We start from the raw sequence: 15,016 nt of genomic DNA, 5'->3' as shown, positions 1-15,016 counted from the left end.
GATTGCACACCACTAGTGAAGTCCCCTCTTCCATATGGATTCACAGGGGGTAACATCTGGTCCCAACAACTACCCTTACCTGACCGTGGGCATCAGTGCTGTGGTCTGGAATTCCTTGCTGGGGACCCTGCAATACTTATTTATTTTTTATTTATTTATTCCATTTGTAATATGCTCAAACCCGGAGATATCACTACATAGGTCACATGGTCAAGGTTTCAAACCTGTCTGATTACAAAGGACAGAAAGAACAATTACATATTTACATCAGATTTGTTATCACACAGCAGAGGCATTAATCGTGCCTTGGGCAAGGTGTGCACAATTGTGTGAATACTGACAAACGCACGGGTACTTGGGAATTGAAACTATCGTGTCATTATCTAAAGAATGTACCCGTTGGCTTTGGCAAAATTATCCTATGGGAGACTTGGTGACTGCCTTCTCCCTTACCTTTAACTGGGTCCCACTGTGGTTCCTGAGCTGGTTATGTAGGGAAGGACATCCAAGTGTTTTTAGGATTGCCCTAATTATAAATTCCCTCACCCTCATCCTAACTATCTACCCTACATTGCTCCTCCCTACCACTGTTGAATGTTTGATCATACTCCTCCTTTGCAAAAAGCAAAAGCACAAAACGTTGCCCTGCTGCAAAAGTGCATTGAGAGTATGTTATTTGCAATAGGGCAATTGTTGGCCCTAGTGCTAATACCATGCAACATTTCAGTTTCCATGCTGCAAATGTTTCTAATAGTGCCCCAATGTTTTTTGTTGTTCTGCTCTAGGGCAAATGTTGCCCTAGTGCTAATATGTGTACGCTCGCACTTGCACTGGTGCAAAGATTCTGTAATCTGGCCCAGCTGCACAGTGAAATAATTCAAACTGATCATTTTGACCCAAAAAAGTGGCCTACACTAGCACGTTGGAAATGCACTTTGGGCTTTGCCGTATGGCCCAGTCCGAGCCTGATAGCACTGATTGCTTCCCTTCTTTCAGGTCTGTAAATATAAACATGAATGCACTTCTAATTTCATGCTTACGAAGCATATATGTGTATATTCTCTACTCCGAGGTCTTCATCGTGCCTTTCTGCGATCACTGCCATAGGTTGGAGGGGGCCTCAGGACTACATGTTACCTCCACTCTTGCAATTGGCTCTTGAGATATCAATTCTACTGCTGTAGAAGTTAGCACAGGCTCTGGGCACACGGCTCTAAGCAACAAGGAATCTCTGCTGGTCCCAATGGCATGGTCCATCCTTCCTCTGTCTCCTTGGGTCTCTGAAAGTGCCAGGCAGGCACGAGTTGGGTGGTACTCTGGTGGTAAATCTGCCAGAATACCGCCCAATGGAATCATTGTTACCGGCACTTGATCCAGGAGAATTACAGCTGGATTACAAGTGGCGGTGGCACAGTTATTCCCCATTTTCTGCGAGTCCATTGGACCCTATGAGGCATTTTTGGCAGAATCACCGCTGGTGGAATTACTTCTATGGCAAGTCTTCCGATTTTGCCGATTTTCGGCAGAAAGTGGGAAGATATACCTCAAGCATGATGCTGAGGTAAATCTCCCGCTCCAGGGCATCCACACTTGTAGTATGGCGGTGTGGGAAAAGTGGCGGTAATTCCAGTACCACCAAATCATTTTCTCGCACTGCCATACTTGTAATGAGCCCCAAGTGACCTAGCAACAGGTGGGGCAAGAAGCAAGGCTTAGTGCAAGGGAACAGCCGTGTCAGGAAGTGATCTGGTTATAGAACTGGTGCAGCCTATGGTTATCCATGTCTGTGACATATGGGAATAATGTTTCCATGACATGGGTCTGCGTGTTACCACATGGTCACAGATTCAAATCCCGGCAGCTCCATTCAGCCCTTCTTCCTACCATCCAACGACCCTTGGGTAACAATAAACACCTTTTATCAGTCTCTGGAGCTCAGAGGCCCACCACAAAAATGTGTACTCAACACAGAACCCAGTGATATGTGCTGGTAAGTGGAGCTCTGCTGCCCTGTGGCTCATGGGATTTAAAGTGACAATGAACCGTCTCAAAATACTACAATTTTTTGGGGTGTCCACTTTTGTTTTATATATAAAATTGGGGCTTGTGGGTTGGATACTTTACAAGCCACCTTTTCCCCACGGGCCCCTGTCAGACATAATTCTTCTTTCACTGGAGTGTATCAAGTCCAAAGTTCTGAGAGATTCGATCTCAGACCGAGAAACTAGCTTGCCACCCTTCCTTTGAAATCCAAAATGGCTGCAGTGTCAATTCCTGTGGAAAGAGTCGTGCTTGCCTGCATCAATGCTCCTGGTTACTATAGAGGGCTGTAATTAAGCACTCCACACCTGGGCCTGGGGGAAGAACTCAGCATGGTTTGAGGGACCAAAGTAGACTTCGACCAGGAACTTCACAACTCCTCACGGGCAATGCAGCTGCTGCCTTGCCCAGAATATGGGATATGCATTCCTTGAAGTAAACTGCAACAATGTGCTAATCGGAGAGGTTGAGCCAAGGTAATAATCTTATAGCTTCACAATAACCAATTATTCATGAAAAGAAACATGTCAGTGCATAGTTAGATGTGAGATGTGGCAAGGCAGCTGTCAGTGAAAATAAACATGTCAGTGCAAAGTTAGATGTAATCACTTGCAAGGCAGCTGCCAGTGAAAATAAGCATGTCATTGAGTAGTTAGTTGTGAGAACTGGCAAGGCAGCTGTCAGTGAAAATAAACATGTCATTGCGTTGTTAGATGTAATCACTTGCAAGGCAGCTGTCAGTGAAAATAAACATGTCAGTGCTTAGTTAGATGTGAGAACTGGCAAGGCAGCTGTCAGTGAAAATAAACGTCAGTGCAATGTTAGATGTAATCACTTGCAAGGCAGCTGCCAGTGAAAATAAGCATGTCATTGCGTGGTTAGTTGTGAGAACTGGCAAGGCAGCTGCCAGTGAAAATAAGCATGTCATTGCGTGGTTAGTTGTGAGAACTGGCAAGGCAGCTGTCAGTGAAAATAAACATGTCATTGCGTAGTTAGATGTGAGAACTGGCAAGGCAGCTGTCAGTGAAAATAAACATGTCATTGCGTAGTTAGATGTGAGAACTGGCAAGGCAGCTGTCAGTGAAAATAAACGTCATTGCGTAGTTAGATGTGAGAACTGGCAAGGTCAGTGAAAATATACGTCAGTGCAAAGTTAGATGTAATCACTTGCAAGGCAGCAGTCAGTGAAAATAAACATGTCATTGCGTAGTTAGATGTGAGAACTGGCAAATCAGTGAAAGGGAACCTGTCAGTGCATAGTTAGATGTAATCACTTGCAAGGTGGCTGTCAGTGAAAAGAAACATGTCACTGTATAGTTAGATGTTTTATTCAGTAATGAATAAACGTGCATAAAAATATGAGCTGTTTTTTTGTAGCCACCTCGCTATTCGAATTCTACATGCCTGATTCATGGATTTTTTACTGCGGTGCAAAGTGGCTTTGCACTGCCAACAAACACCCTGATTCACACAGCGGTGCAAAGTGTAATTTTGCAGTGCAGAGTGACTTTGCACTGACTTTGCACTGGTGCAAAGTCACCCTTGCACCAGTGCAAAGTGACTTTGCGCCGCGCTAGAAATTCCATGACTCAGGCCTTTAGTGAGTTTAATTTCAGTGCGCGCAGCCTGATGAATCGCACATGTCCAATCGGGACCCCCTTGCACTAAGAGAAATGTCATGCCTCTGCTTCCGGTGTTGTGCAACGGAAGCCGTCTGCGAACAGCAGCCTGGGGGCTCAGCCTTTTGTTACAAAAAGGCAGTTCCGAATTCTAGCTGCACAAAAAAATACAGCATGAGGGGGTAGGGGGAGGGGAGATGCTCCCCACTGCAGGCGAGGGGTGCATTACTTTAAAATGATCTGCATGAGGTACTAAGAAAAAAACAAAGGCTTCCATCCCCTGCAGACAAAGGGATCTAGGCTTCAGAAAGTTAACAATCTGGGGGTGGCAATGTAAGCGGGGTGGGGGTGGGGTGGGGGGTTGTGGGGAGATAGAGAGAGAGAGAGAGAGAGAGAGAGAGAGAGAGAGAGACACTTAGTATATGCTTCAGGTGAAAGGAAGGGAAAGTCACACACCCCCTTTGTACTTGTGACACAGGGGGTGCTGAATATATCACACATGCCCTGCTTTCCTGCTCAAACTGTGGGAAACAGAAAACCTATGTTTAAAGGCACTTTGAGATACCCAAGACAAGGAGCTATGAGCCGACTTCTTATGCACCGCTCTGGGACTGTTTAAGGCAAGACTCAATATCCACGTATTAACCAAGGACGGGGTGCTTCCCATCCTCACTGCTCCCCACAAACTGACCTTAGCACGGGGGTCTGCAACCGGCGCATGTCCAGATGTTTGGCAATGGGACTGCCCGATCCCCCACCATTGACCGTGCTGCCTAGAGTTCATCCAAGTTCTAGTCCAAAATGTTTGGAGGGCAAAGGTTTGCAGACCTCTGCCCTAAATGATCCATCCCAAGAATGTATCACAGCCATGTACAAAATGCTATTAAGCACATGTCAGCTCGATATGGGACCTGGCCACCCCTACCCTCCTTCACATTGGCTAAAATGCACACACGGATTCTAAACTCCTCTCACGAATCTCCCATACCTTGGACTTTGGCCCCCCCGAGGGCGTTCACCTACAGCGCTTCGAGACCATACCAATGGGAAAAGGCGCTATACAAATGACAATTACATTACATTACATGTAATGGCACTAGCACCTTACTGCTTATTCTTCTTATGTATGCTCCTAGGCTCTTCCAGGGTCTATGTCTCTTTATGCTACCCCTACCTCACTCTCCTTCCGACATCCACCCTCTGGTATAAAGACACCCTATCCAGGGGCTGCCTCTGTCACTATGGCCGAATGCATACATTTAGCTTTGAATAAAAAGTTTCTCCTCGTATGTGCGTGGAAATGCGCCTATGTGTCTAGCAACACTGACCACTGTATACAGAAGTGGGCGCTATGCCAGTCTATACTAAGTAAGGACCCTATTTTATTTAAAGGAAGGTCCCAGTGGGAGGTTTTACACCAAGCTCTTGGATGCATATGCCACATTAGTGACTTGAGGGCTAAAACTCACTCAAGTACTATATGTATGGTTCTTGCACTAGGCATCGGATGATGTATTTTATGTTTTTAATGAGGGTGACATTTTTTACAAGTTGTATGTTGAATAATTATATGTATGAGATAATTACTGCCACTTAGGGGAGCGCTCTAGACGAGGTCGTTTTTCTGGATTTGTATTTTGTTTATTTATATAGCGCACCGAACCCTAGGGTATCTGGGCGCATTACTTAACAGGTATAAATGTTGCAGATTTACATACAGCTGATGACAATGAAGTAGATGGTTACATGGTTACAGGTAAGTAGGTGCAGTGGTTGCAAATTACAAATGGTTAAGAAATGTCAAACAGTACAATTGTAGTATAGTATATAGAGTTGAGGAAGCAGCGAGAAATGCGCTATTAAAGAATGACATAGTTATTTCGAGTAAATGGATACATTTGTTACAAATTCCGTACATTTACAAGAGAGGGAGGTGGAGGCAAGATTCATAGTTACATAATTTCAGAATGCAGGGAGGTAGGTACATATAATACAGGTTCCCAAAAGTTGGCGGCATTTTAGGTTTTGGTCAAAGAAACAGGGGGTTCACAGGGGAATACCCTTTTGGTGGAACACAACCCCACCTGTTGCTGCCTCCACCAAGCCCACACAGAAGGGAAACAGTGCCCTCACCTGCAGAGGTGCCAGATGTGCACGGCCATGGGTGGAATAGGTGCTAGGACTCACTGGCTGTGAGGTCCGTTTATATTGTGCCTGCTACCGCCGCTGTAGAGCCCCGGGGCTTCTAATGAACACATGCCTGGGATGTCAATATGTGGATTGGAAGGAAAAGCAGGCACAGAAGCGGGTGAAATAGATGAAGCAGGATGATGGGGTGGGGAGCAGCGACAGCACAGGCAGAGCCGGCTTTAGGCCCGGGCCACCCGGGCAACTGCCCGGGTCGCCGCTTTAGCCCACCTGCCACACTCGCGGGAGTATTTCAAGGGCTCCCCGCAAGCTGACGTGGTGGGTGAAGGCGCAGCAGGTGCCCTATTGTAATGAAATGCGGCTGCTCTCGTGGTGGAGCTGGGTGCGCCAGCAGGACAGCGGGGTGTTTTTTATTACAATAGGGCACCGATGCTAAACCAGCACGGGGCAGCCTTTGAAAGGCAGTCCCATGCTAGTTTGGCAGCCGCGCTCTATTGAAGTGATTATCTCCCAGCTACAGGTTTTGCAGCCGTGCTCTATTGAAAGGATTATCTCCCTGCTCCAGGTGTTGCAGCCGCGCTCTATTGAAGTGATTATCTCCCTGCTCCAGATTTTGCAGCCGCGCTCTATTGAAGTGATTATCTCCCTGCTCCAGGTTTTGCAGCCGTGCTCTATTGAAAGGATTATCTCCCTGCTCCAGGTGTTGCAGACGCGCTCTATTGAAGTGATTATCTCCCAGCTACAGGTTTTGCAGCCGTGCTCTATTGAAAGGATTATCTCCCTGCTCCAGGTGTTGCAGCCGCGCTCTATTAAAGTGATTATCTCCCTGCTCCAGATTTTGCAGCCGCGCTCTATTGAAGTGATTATCTCCCTGCTCCAGGTTTTGCAGCCGTGCTCTATTGAAAGGATTATCTCCCTGCTCCAGGTGTTGCAGCTGCGCTCTATTGAAGTGACTATCTCCCTGCTCCAGGTTTTGCAGCGGCGCTCTATTTTGCAGAGCAACTACATATTTGGCGCCCTGGTGGCACTGGGGTGGGGGGGGGGACACATTTTGTTGACTCGCCCGGGCCCTGGCAGGTCTAAGGCCGGGCCTGGGCACAGGTTTGGAGGCATGCCTGCCACAAAAGGAAATGCGGAATGGAGAATGCAGCAGCAGGTGTGGAGACCAAGTAGCAAGTTATGGGTAGACCTTTACACCTCATCGAGCTTTATGTGGAAGGGTGTGTGCGGTTGCGTAATGGGCTCAAGATGTGTGTGAGCCTTCCTGTAAGGTATGGTAGCCTTATATAAAAGGAGGAGGGTGACATCTCTTCCCGTATTCCCACATGTGCAAGCCTGGTGCCGTGTGTAACAGCTACGCCCAGAGGAGACTGTGTGGTAAGGAGAATGCCGGGTGGTGATCCGAGGCTTATGAGGATCCCTTTTTTCTGATGGATAAAAGAGGTGGGGCAGTGAAGGATTATATAGTGAGAGGAGGATTACCTGGACAGCCAGACACAGGATTCTCAAATGTGACCCGGCCCCGCGCTACTGATAAAATATGATAGGATATGATATTTTATTTATATTGCGCTCGTACACAGGTGTTTCAGAGTGCGACCAGGTAATGGGAGGGGAACAGGGGAGAAAACTAAAACAACAATCATTGAGAACGCGCAAGTGCATGGGGAAGGGAAAAGGGGGAAAGTGCATGGGAGGGGGGAGAAACTGGAAAGTGCAGAGCATAAAAGAGGACAAGATAAATAATAAGTACATAAATAAATAAGGTGACCCAAAACAGTGGTAGTGCAGCCTGTGAGTGGCCAAGTGCAAGGTTAGTCAGATAGGGAGTATCTGATAAGTGCAGAGTGGGGGAGGAGGGCTGTGTGGGTACAGATACAGGCCCCAGTGCAGGGGGTGCCCAGGAGGCAGTGCAGGGGGGTGGGGGTGGCAGGGTGAGCAGGTACCTGGGCCCGAAGGGCAGAGGGTGGCCAGGTGCAGCATTGCCGAGAGAGAAAGCATACTGGGTAGGCTGTCATGGCTTGCCCTGGAGTACTTTGCACGCTTCCACCATCAGCCCTGTTACCAGTCTTATCTACGGTTCCCTGGAACCAATGCACAGCATTTACAGATGTTCAATCGTTTCCTTTGAAGTGCCGCGTAATCACATGCAACTTCTGTCATGGTTATGGAAGCTGCATCCTTTTTAGTCACCGAGGCGGGACCCCGAGCTTTCAAATACAGCGCATTCGTGCCAATGTCTCGTCCCCTCCTGGAGAGCTCCCCTGAAATGTCAGAAAAGGAACAGCTCTGACCCTTAAAGTAGATAGATTTTCCTCCCATCCCGATTATGAGGCCAGTGAAGGAAGCAATGGAGCAGCTCTCATGGTAGCAACAAAACAAGGGTGTGTGATGATGTCACTTTTGAATGATGATGTCATCACAGAACTGGGGTTTGGGTCACTGCTGCCAGTTGCAGCTGATTGTGAGCCACTAGTGACTCCCCAGTCGAAAGCCTTTCAGGCTGAGGGAGAACTGGCATTTGAGTCACTGCTGCCAGTTGCAGCTGATTGTGAGCCACTAGAGACTCCCCACGCCAAAACATTTCAGGCTGATGGAGAAATGGGGTTATGGCATTGCTGCCAGTAGCAGTTGATTGTCAGCCACTAGTGACTCCCCATCGAAAGCCTTATAGGCTGAGGGAGAACTGGCATTTGAGTCACTGCTGTGAAAAAGGGTGGATCAGTAGAAGCACTCCCTAATATTGTATATTTAGAAATTATTTTAATCAATGGTGTAAAGTAATATCAATACTTTTTTTGAGGTGCGGGGGAGGAAACGTGAACCTGGCACAGGATCACTGCAACAGTATATGTAGAGGAAAAACGAGGATCCAAAAGTAGGAACCCTCCCGTCCCCTGCACTCTATCATAAATCCATCAAAAGATGGTTCAACAAACTTTCAAAAGCATTAGTAATAGTTAAACAATAGTTTTCAAATTAGATAGATAATAAAGATAAACATTCAATGATTTCATTAAGGCACCAAAAGGTGGTTTTAATTATAGTCACAATTAGTTAACCATAAAGCCTTAGTGTACAAAAAGCCAAAATGACTGTCTAAAAAATACCATGAAAACAATAAGCATTGATAGTCCATGTATACAATTTATGGCTGACGCGTTTCGGGATACATATCCCTTCTTCTTGAGCCTAGTTGATTTGGACTGCGGAACCTAAATAAACATAAAGAGCTGTTTCAATACACAACATGTTCATATAATAGAAATTAAACAAAGTAATTATTATTGATCTCACATAAACATTACATGTATTGGTCAATCCAATTGGGTGCAGTTCAAAGACATCTATAAAGGATGTTAATCCGAGTCATCCCAGTTAGAGGGGTCCCACCCGGGATCAGTGCGCCAGAGAGTGTACATTAATTACTACAGAAGTAATCAAGAAGAGTTGCTAACGGTTGCCTATCAGTGACAATGGCCTCCATTACATATATCAAAGCCATTCAAATAATGCAAATAATGGCATGTCCATCAGTTACATCAGCCTCCATTAATTATATTCAAGGAATTCAAATAGTGGCGTACCTTAAGTTTAAATCAAGGTCAAGTGTAAATTTCCACTCAAAGCATGGTAAAACCGTTTGTTTGAGTCACTGCTGCCAGTTGCAGCTGATTGTGAGCCACTAGTGACTCCCCGGTCCAAAACCCTTTCAGACTGAGGGAGAAATGGGTTTGTGTCACTGCTGTCAGTAGCAGTTGATTGTGAACCACTAGTGACTCCCCAGTCCAAAACCCTTTCATTTTTCCTCAGCTACTTCGGTCCTCCCACCCGTCCAAAAACTCTTCTGTCTCTCTCCTTTTCTTCCCCTCCCCATCTCCCCCACTACTCTCTTTCACTTTGCGTTCTTACTGGTGCCATCCCCTCTCGTTTTCTCCCTTTTACCCTCCCCTGCTTTCCCCTGATCTCACGTCTGTGCCCTCCTTTCACCCCAGCCTCTCCTTTATCCATTCACTTCTCCACCCCCATCCTGCTCATTCCTCTCATACCATCCACTCCTCTATTGCATGCCTCCTCCCACCCTCTCATCCTTCCTCCCTTCAACTTTCTACATAATGTTCCCCTTTCTCTCTAGCATACCCGTCTCCATTCGCCCTTCCCATCATTCCTCGCCACCATAAAGCTCTTCTCTAAAGCGAGCTGTACTCTCCTATGTCCCACATTCATACCAGTAAAGTATCGCATTTGAGAAACATGCATCCCTACCGTATCCCTCCCACTCATCCCAATTGTTTTTCCTCTCAGTTTTTGGTAATTCTATTGTCTAGGTTCTCTTTCCCATCGACTCCTCCCCAAACCTCCCCTTCCTTTCCACAGACTTAGGTCTGGCAACACCCGGCACAATCTGCCACCTTTTGGACAAGGCCAGGTGCCGTAAGACCACTATGGTGGTGATGGTCACAGTATAAATATTGGCTAATATAATATACAAGTTCAAGGTGGTGAGTACATTCCAGACAAACCCCCTGGAGCGGCGAACACCTCTCTCCAGCTATCTCCGCTTTCGGCGCTGCGCCCCATAGAATACAGTTGAGTTCCACCATAAATTCGGTCCAATTGAACACACAGCTGCACTGCGTTTACCTTCTCATGCCTTCCTAAGCATCTTATCTATCCTCCGTCTTCATCCCAACTATCTACCAGGCTTTGCTCCTCCCTGCTACAACTGCATGCTCTACCAAATGCCTTCTTTGTCTCTCTGACAGGCAAAGCGCTTTAACGCCATAGCCTGTGGCAGGAAGCGCTATAAATATGCAAGATAACATACCATAACAATCCTCTTCTTTCCTTCAAACCGCCCTTTGCAATCGCCACCTTCTTCGTCCATTATTCTTATTGGGTTTTTACACTCTGCCCGTTCACCACTGCATTGGTCTCAAAGCGCACAGCCGTGTCCAACTTAAAGGGAATGTGGTCCCATCCAGGGAATGCAGTACCTTACACTATTGGAGGGAGCTGGCCGGATGATAGTGTGATACAGAGGGGAAGCTATGCAGACAATATAGTCGGAATGGTTATGGGCAGAAAAGGGGAATAGAACGTGAGACGAAGAGATGGGGTTAAGTATGTGATGTAATTTCCGTGTGCAGTAGGGGCTTCAGATGTATTTATGGTTATACTAAGAAAATTCCTTCCTCTCCACTTTCTCTTAATTTTCTTCTCACTTGCTTCCTTGCCCTCTCCAGACCCCTTTCCCCTTCTCTTTGCTCCACTCCGCCCTACTCTCTCTCACAACATTTTCCCTGTGGCCTACTTTAGGGACAATTGTTGCAATATTTAGGGCTTTAACTGGGCCGGGGCTGTCTGGATAGCTCTATCACACAATGTTCACAATCACAGTGTCCGTTGTATGCACCTCCAGTTAGATGATTTGCTTTTTTTGTACTCTCCTGGAAAAATACAATATAGAGAAACCGCTGTTAGATTTTTGCCACACATTACTGAAGTCTTGACATTAGAATAATTAACATTAGAATAATTGACTAAAATACATAAGAAGCGTGGATTTCCTTCAAATGAGCTGAGCGACTGAAGCCTGCATTGATCTCTTTTGGTTTGGTTTGATGTTTTATAATTGAATACTTTTATTTTAAGTTTACTTTTTTTCTGCTGATCAACTATATTTAACACACCTTTGTACATAGGTTTCGTGCCCTTTCATGTCAGGTATGAAAACTGGGTATCGTCTGCAAGGCAGGCCACTAATGGCTACATGTCTTATTAATGGTATGCCCGCTCCCAAATACTGCTTTGTGCTTCGGTTGCTGCACCCCCTGCTCCCCCCCCCTCGATGTCTTATCCCACTCAACGCTCTGGCTTCCCAGAGAGGGCGCATTCCAGGCTCCTGTTCCAGGCGCGCACATCCTATCACTGGGCACTTGACTAGCAATGAATGCAGCACGCGAAGTTCAAATCGGTGAGTAATTCTGCGCAGAAACGGGGGTCATTCCCTGGCCAGCGGAAGAGGGGAGGCTGGGGGGTCGCGGGGAGGTGGGAGAGTGCCAAGGGGGGAGGGGGGGGGGGTTTGGGGCGAGGCGAGCGGGCGTTGTTGGGGGATGTGTCAGGTGAGGCTCAGCAGAGTCCTGTTTGGCGGGATTGAGTCAGCGGACTCACTTCCTCAGATCACACAGTGTGCTCTGGGCTTAGTCAGCAGCTGGTTATCAACCTCACTCAGGGAGGTCTTGCCCTGGCAGAGATCTGCGTATCCTCAGCAGCACCAGCAGGGCAGTGACTAAGGCCCCGGGCATGCTGTGTCCCGCGCTGCCAGGCCCATCCACGCATGCATGCCGCAGCAAGAATATCTGGCAAGCCTCGCAACCCGTGCCTGCCCTACCTCTTCTAATGGGCCATGGGTGCGTGATCATTTGGGGGGCTTTTAGTACTACCGTTAGTTTAGGGAATGTGTCCTCGTTCCCCCGGGCTACTACAGAAGTAACTGGAGATTCGAATCCCGAGGAGTTCCCCGTGAAGAGGAATTGGGAAAGACTTTCCACATCTTTCTACTGTACAAGTCAAGGGAGAGGCACTTTTCTTATATGCAGCTCGAGAGATAAGCACTTTCTTACACTGCAAGTAAAAAATGCACATCACTACTGTACGAGTGAGCAAAGAATCCCTTTTCTACCACACACGTGAAATAAGCGTGGCTTTTCCTTTCAAGTGCAAGGAGAAACACTTGTCTACGGTGTAAGTCAGGGTGACGGCACTTGTATTCAATGCAAAAGAACAGAGAATCACTCTCTTAGAGTGTTAACTCAAACAGGCATATTACTACTAAACAAGTCTACAGAGAAGCACTTTCTTACATTAAGTCAAGCAAGCACGAGTCAACAGAGAAGCCCCTTTCTACCATGCACATCAAAGGAGAGGCACTTTTCTTACACATAAGAAGGGCTTCCTTATAATGTGAGTGAAACACAAAATACTTTATAGAAGGCAAATGAGAAGCACTTTTCTATGGTGCAAGTCAAGGCAAGGGGCAATTTATTCTATGCAAATCAACAGAGAATCACTCTCTTAGAGTGTTAACTCAAACAAGCACATTACTAGTGAACAAGTCAAAGGACAGTCACATTCCTTCTATTCAAGAAGGACTTCTGTACCATGTAAGTGAAACAAAAAACATTTTATATAAGTGAAATGAAAAGCACCTTTCTAACAGACATAGCTATGTGAGAAGCACTTTGTTCAAGTTAAATGAGAAGCTCTTTTCTACCATACAAGGCAAATGAACACCACTTTGTAGAAACCAAATGAGATACACTTTAAACAAGTCAAATGAGAAGCATTTTTCTACCAGACAAGCGAAATTAGAACCACTTTCCTACCATACAGGGCAAATGACAAGCACTTTATACAAGTAAAATAATCAGCACTTTTGCACCACGCAAACCAAATGAGAAGCACGTTCCACCATACAAGCCAAATGCGAAGCACGTTTCTGCTATACGTGTCAATAAAGAATTGCTGTTTCCCTGCAACCGCATGGAGAAGGCCCTTTTTTCTTTACAAATCCATGGACAAGCACTTTTTTCTGTATATGTAAATGCAGAAGTGCTGTCTTCCCATGTAGGACAAACATAAAACACATGTTCACAGTGTAAGTCTAACGAAGCCCTTTTCTAGCATGCAAGTTAGCTGAGAAATACCTTACTAGCGTGCAGGTGAACAGAGTGGCACTTTCCTATCACACAGGTCTTCACTGAAGCACTTCCATCTTTGTGAACTTGTCTCATTGTTCAGGGTTTGAGGTTGGGAAGATAGCCCAGTGGGCTAACAGGCCTGCAGCACAAAACTGCTTGAGAACTGTAGGCCATAGCTATGATTCCTTGCAGGGCCGCGACATCCTTTCACCTCAAGTTCCGATGTGGATAAAATGAGTACCATTGTCATGGGTACTATTAGCACCTAAAATGCCTGTACCAAGACATTGGTCAGTTTGTGGTATGTGTTATAGGAATGGATAGTATCCAATCATATTAGTGACAGTTTACGTGGAGGAATTCAACGTATTTGAATTTGTGGCAGGGGCAAATTTGGGGAGTGGATACAAATGAAAAATACACAATCATTTTCCATTGTGGAACAGGCTTTTCTCTCCACGGGGAGCGGTTTCTATGTACATGAAGTGTGCATGGGGAGGGTGGTTTGGGCGGTGAGGGCTGGGGGATGGGTAGTGATGTATATATCGAGGAAGGGATGAACAGTCTCCCATTTCCCTCACGCATCCCATCTCCAAAATGAACGTGCGCGTGGAAAAGCGCCGTGAAATCAATGGTTGCCGCTTAGAGGGCAGCAGGACAATGTACAAAGCCTTCCACACGTGACAGAGAAATATGAACGGTTTCCTGTGTCTCCCTTCCAGAATGTTCGGCCAGCCAGTCGGTGACCCTGGAGCACGCGCAGCAGTATGAGACGGTGATACCGCGCAGGGTGGACGTGGGGCGCCGGAGAAGGGATGCTGTCTATCAAACGGTACGTGACTGCCGAGAACACCCACACCCGAGCCTGTCAGACACCACACAGTGATCAGAGTAAGATTGGGGCACCAATGAGTGCAAACAGTGGTTCTTTGCTTTCTTAATGTCCTGTCCCCAACGTTTTTTTTTTTTTTACAATGTCTTGCAAATAGAGCAATGCATGGAATATTTGTTCATCAGCACTGTCAAAGCTGCAAGTAACCTATCAGACTGGCCTGCTTTGGCCCACAAAGTGGCCCACTTTGACCCCCCAAAAACGGCTTCACGCTACCATGTTGGACCTGCACTTTTGCCCTAATTGTTCAAGCCCACTGCTCTGTATGCCTGTAGTGGTCTGACATGTTCACGCACACGCCCTGCCTGTAGTTGTGCTCTGTCCCTGTCTGCAGCAGCCCCCTCCCCCTATGTGCAGCAGTCTGTACTGTCCACGCCCATTGTCCTGTCTGTCCGTGGTGGTCTGAAATGTCCAAGCACACTCCCTGCTCTGCCCCTGTTTGTAGCTATGCCCTGTCCCTGTCTGCAGCAGAGACTGCCCATATGTGCAGCAGTTTGTACTGTCCAGACCCATTGCTCTGCATGTCTGTGGGTGTGCCTGCCCCTGTCTGAAGCACACTGAATTGTCAACCCCATTGATCTGTCTGTCCGTAGGTGTCTGAAATGATCAAGACC

The 15,016-nt window shown here is 46.7% G+C and overlaps 1 protein-coding gene across 3 annotated transcripts in view; it reads left to right on the top strand.

Moving 5' to 3' along the window:
• The window catches only part of ADAM8 (ADAM metallopeptidase domain 8), a 212,902-nt gene that overhangs the window by 34,484 nt on the left and 163,402 nt on the right, over positions 1-15,016 (top strand). For all 3 annotated transcript variants that reach the window (XM_069611055.1, XM_069611054.1, XM_069611053.1), the window contains exon 2: positions 14,233-14,342. In XM_069611055.1, coding sequence (XP_069467156.1) covers positions 14,233-14,342 — 110 coding nt within the window. The remainder of the gene's footprint in view (positions 1-14,232; positions 14,343-15,016) is intronic.

Source organism: Ambystoma mexicanum, chromosome 8, assembly GCF_040938575.1.
Source record: "Ambystoma mexicanum isolate Mex_15411 chromosome 8, UKY_AmexF1_1, whole genome shotgun sequence".
Classification (NCBI taxonomy): Eukaryota; Metazoa; Chordata; class Amphibia; order Caudata; family Ambystomatidae; genus Ambystoma; species Ambystoma mexicanum.
This window is presented reverse-complemented; position numbering and strand designations above follow the sequence as displayed.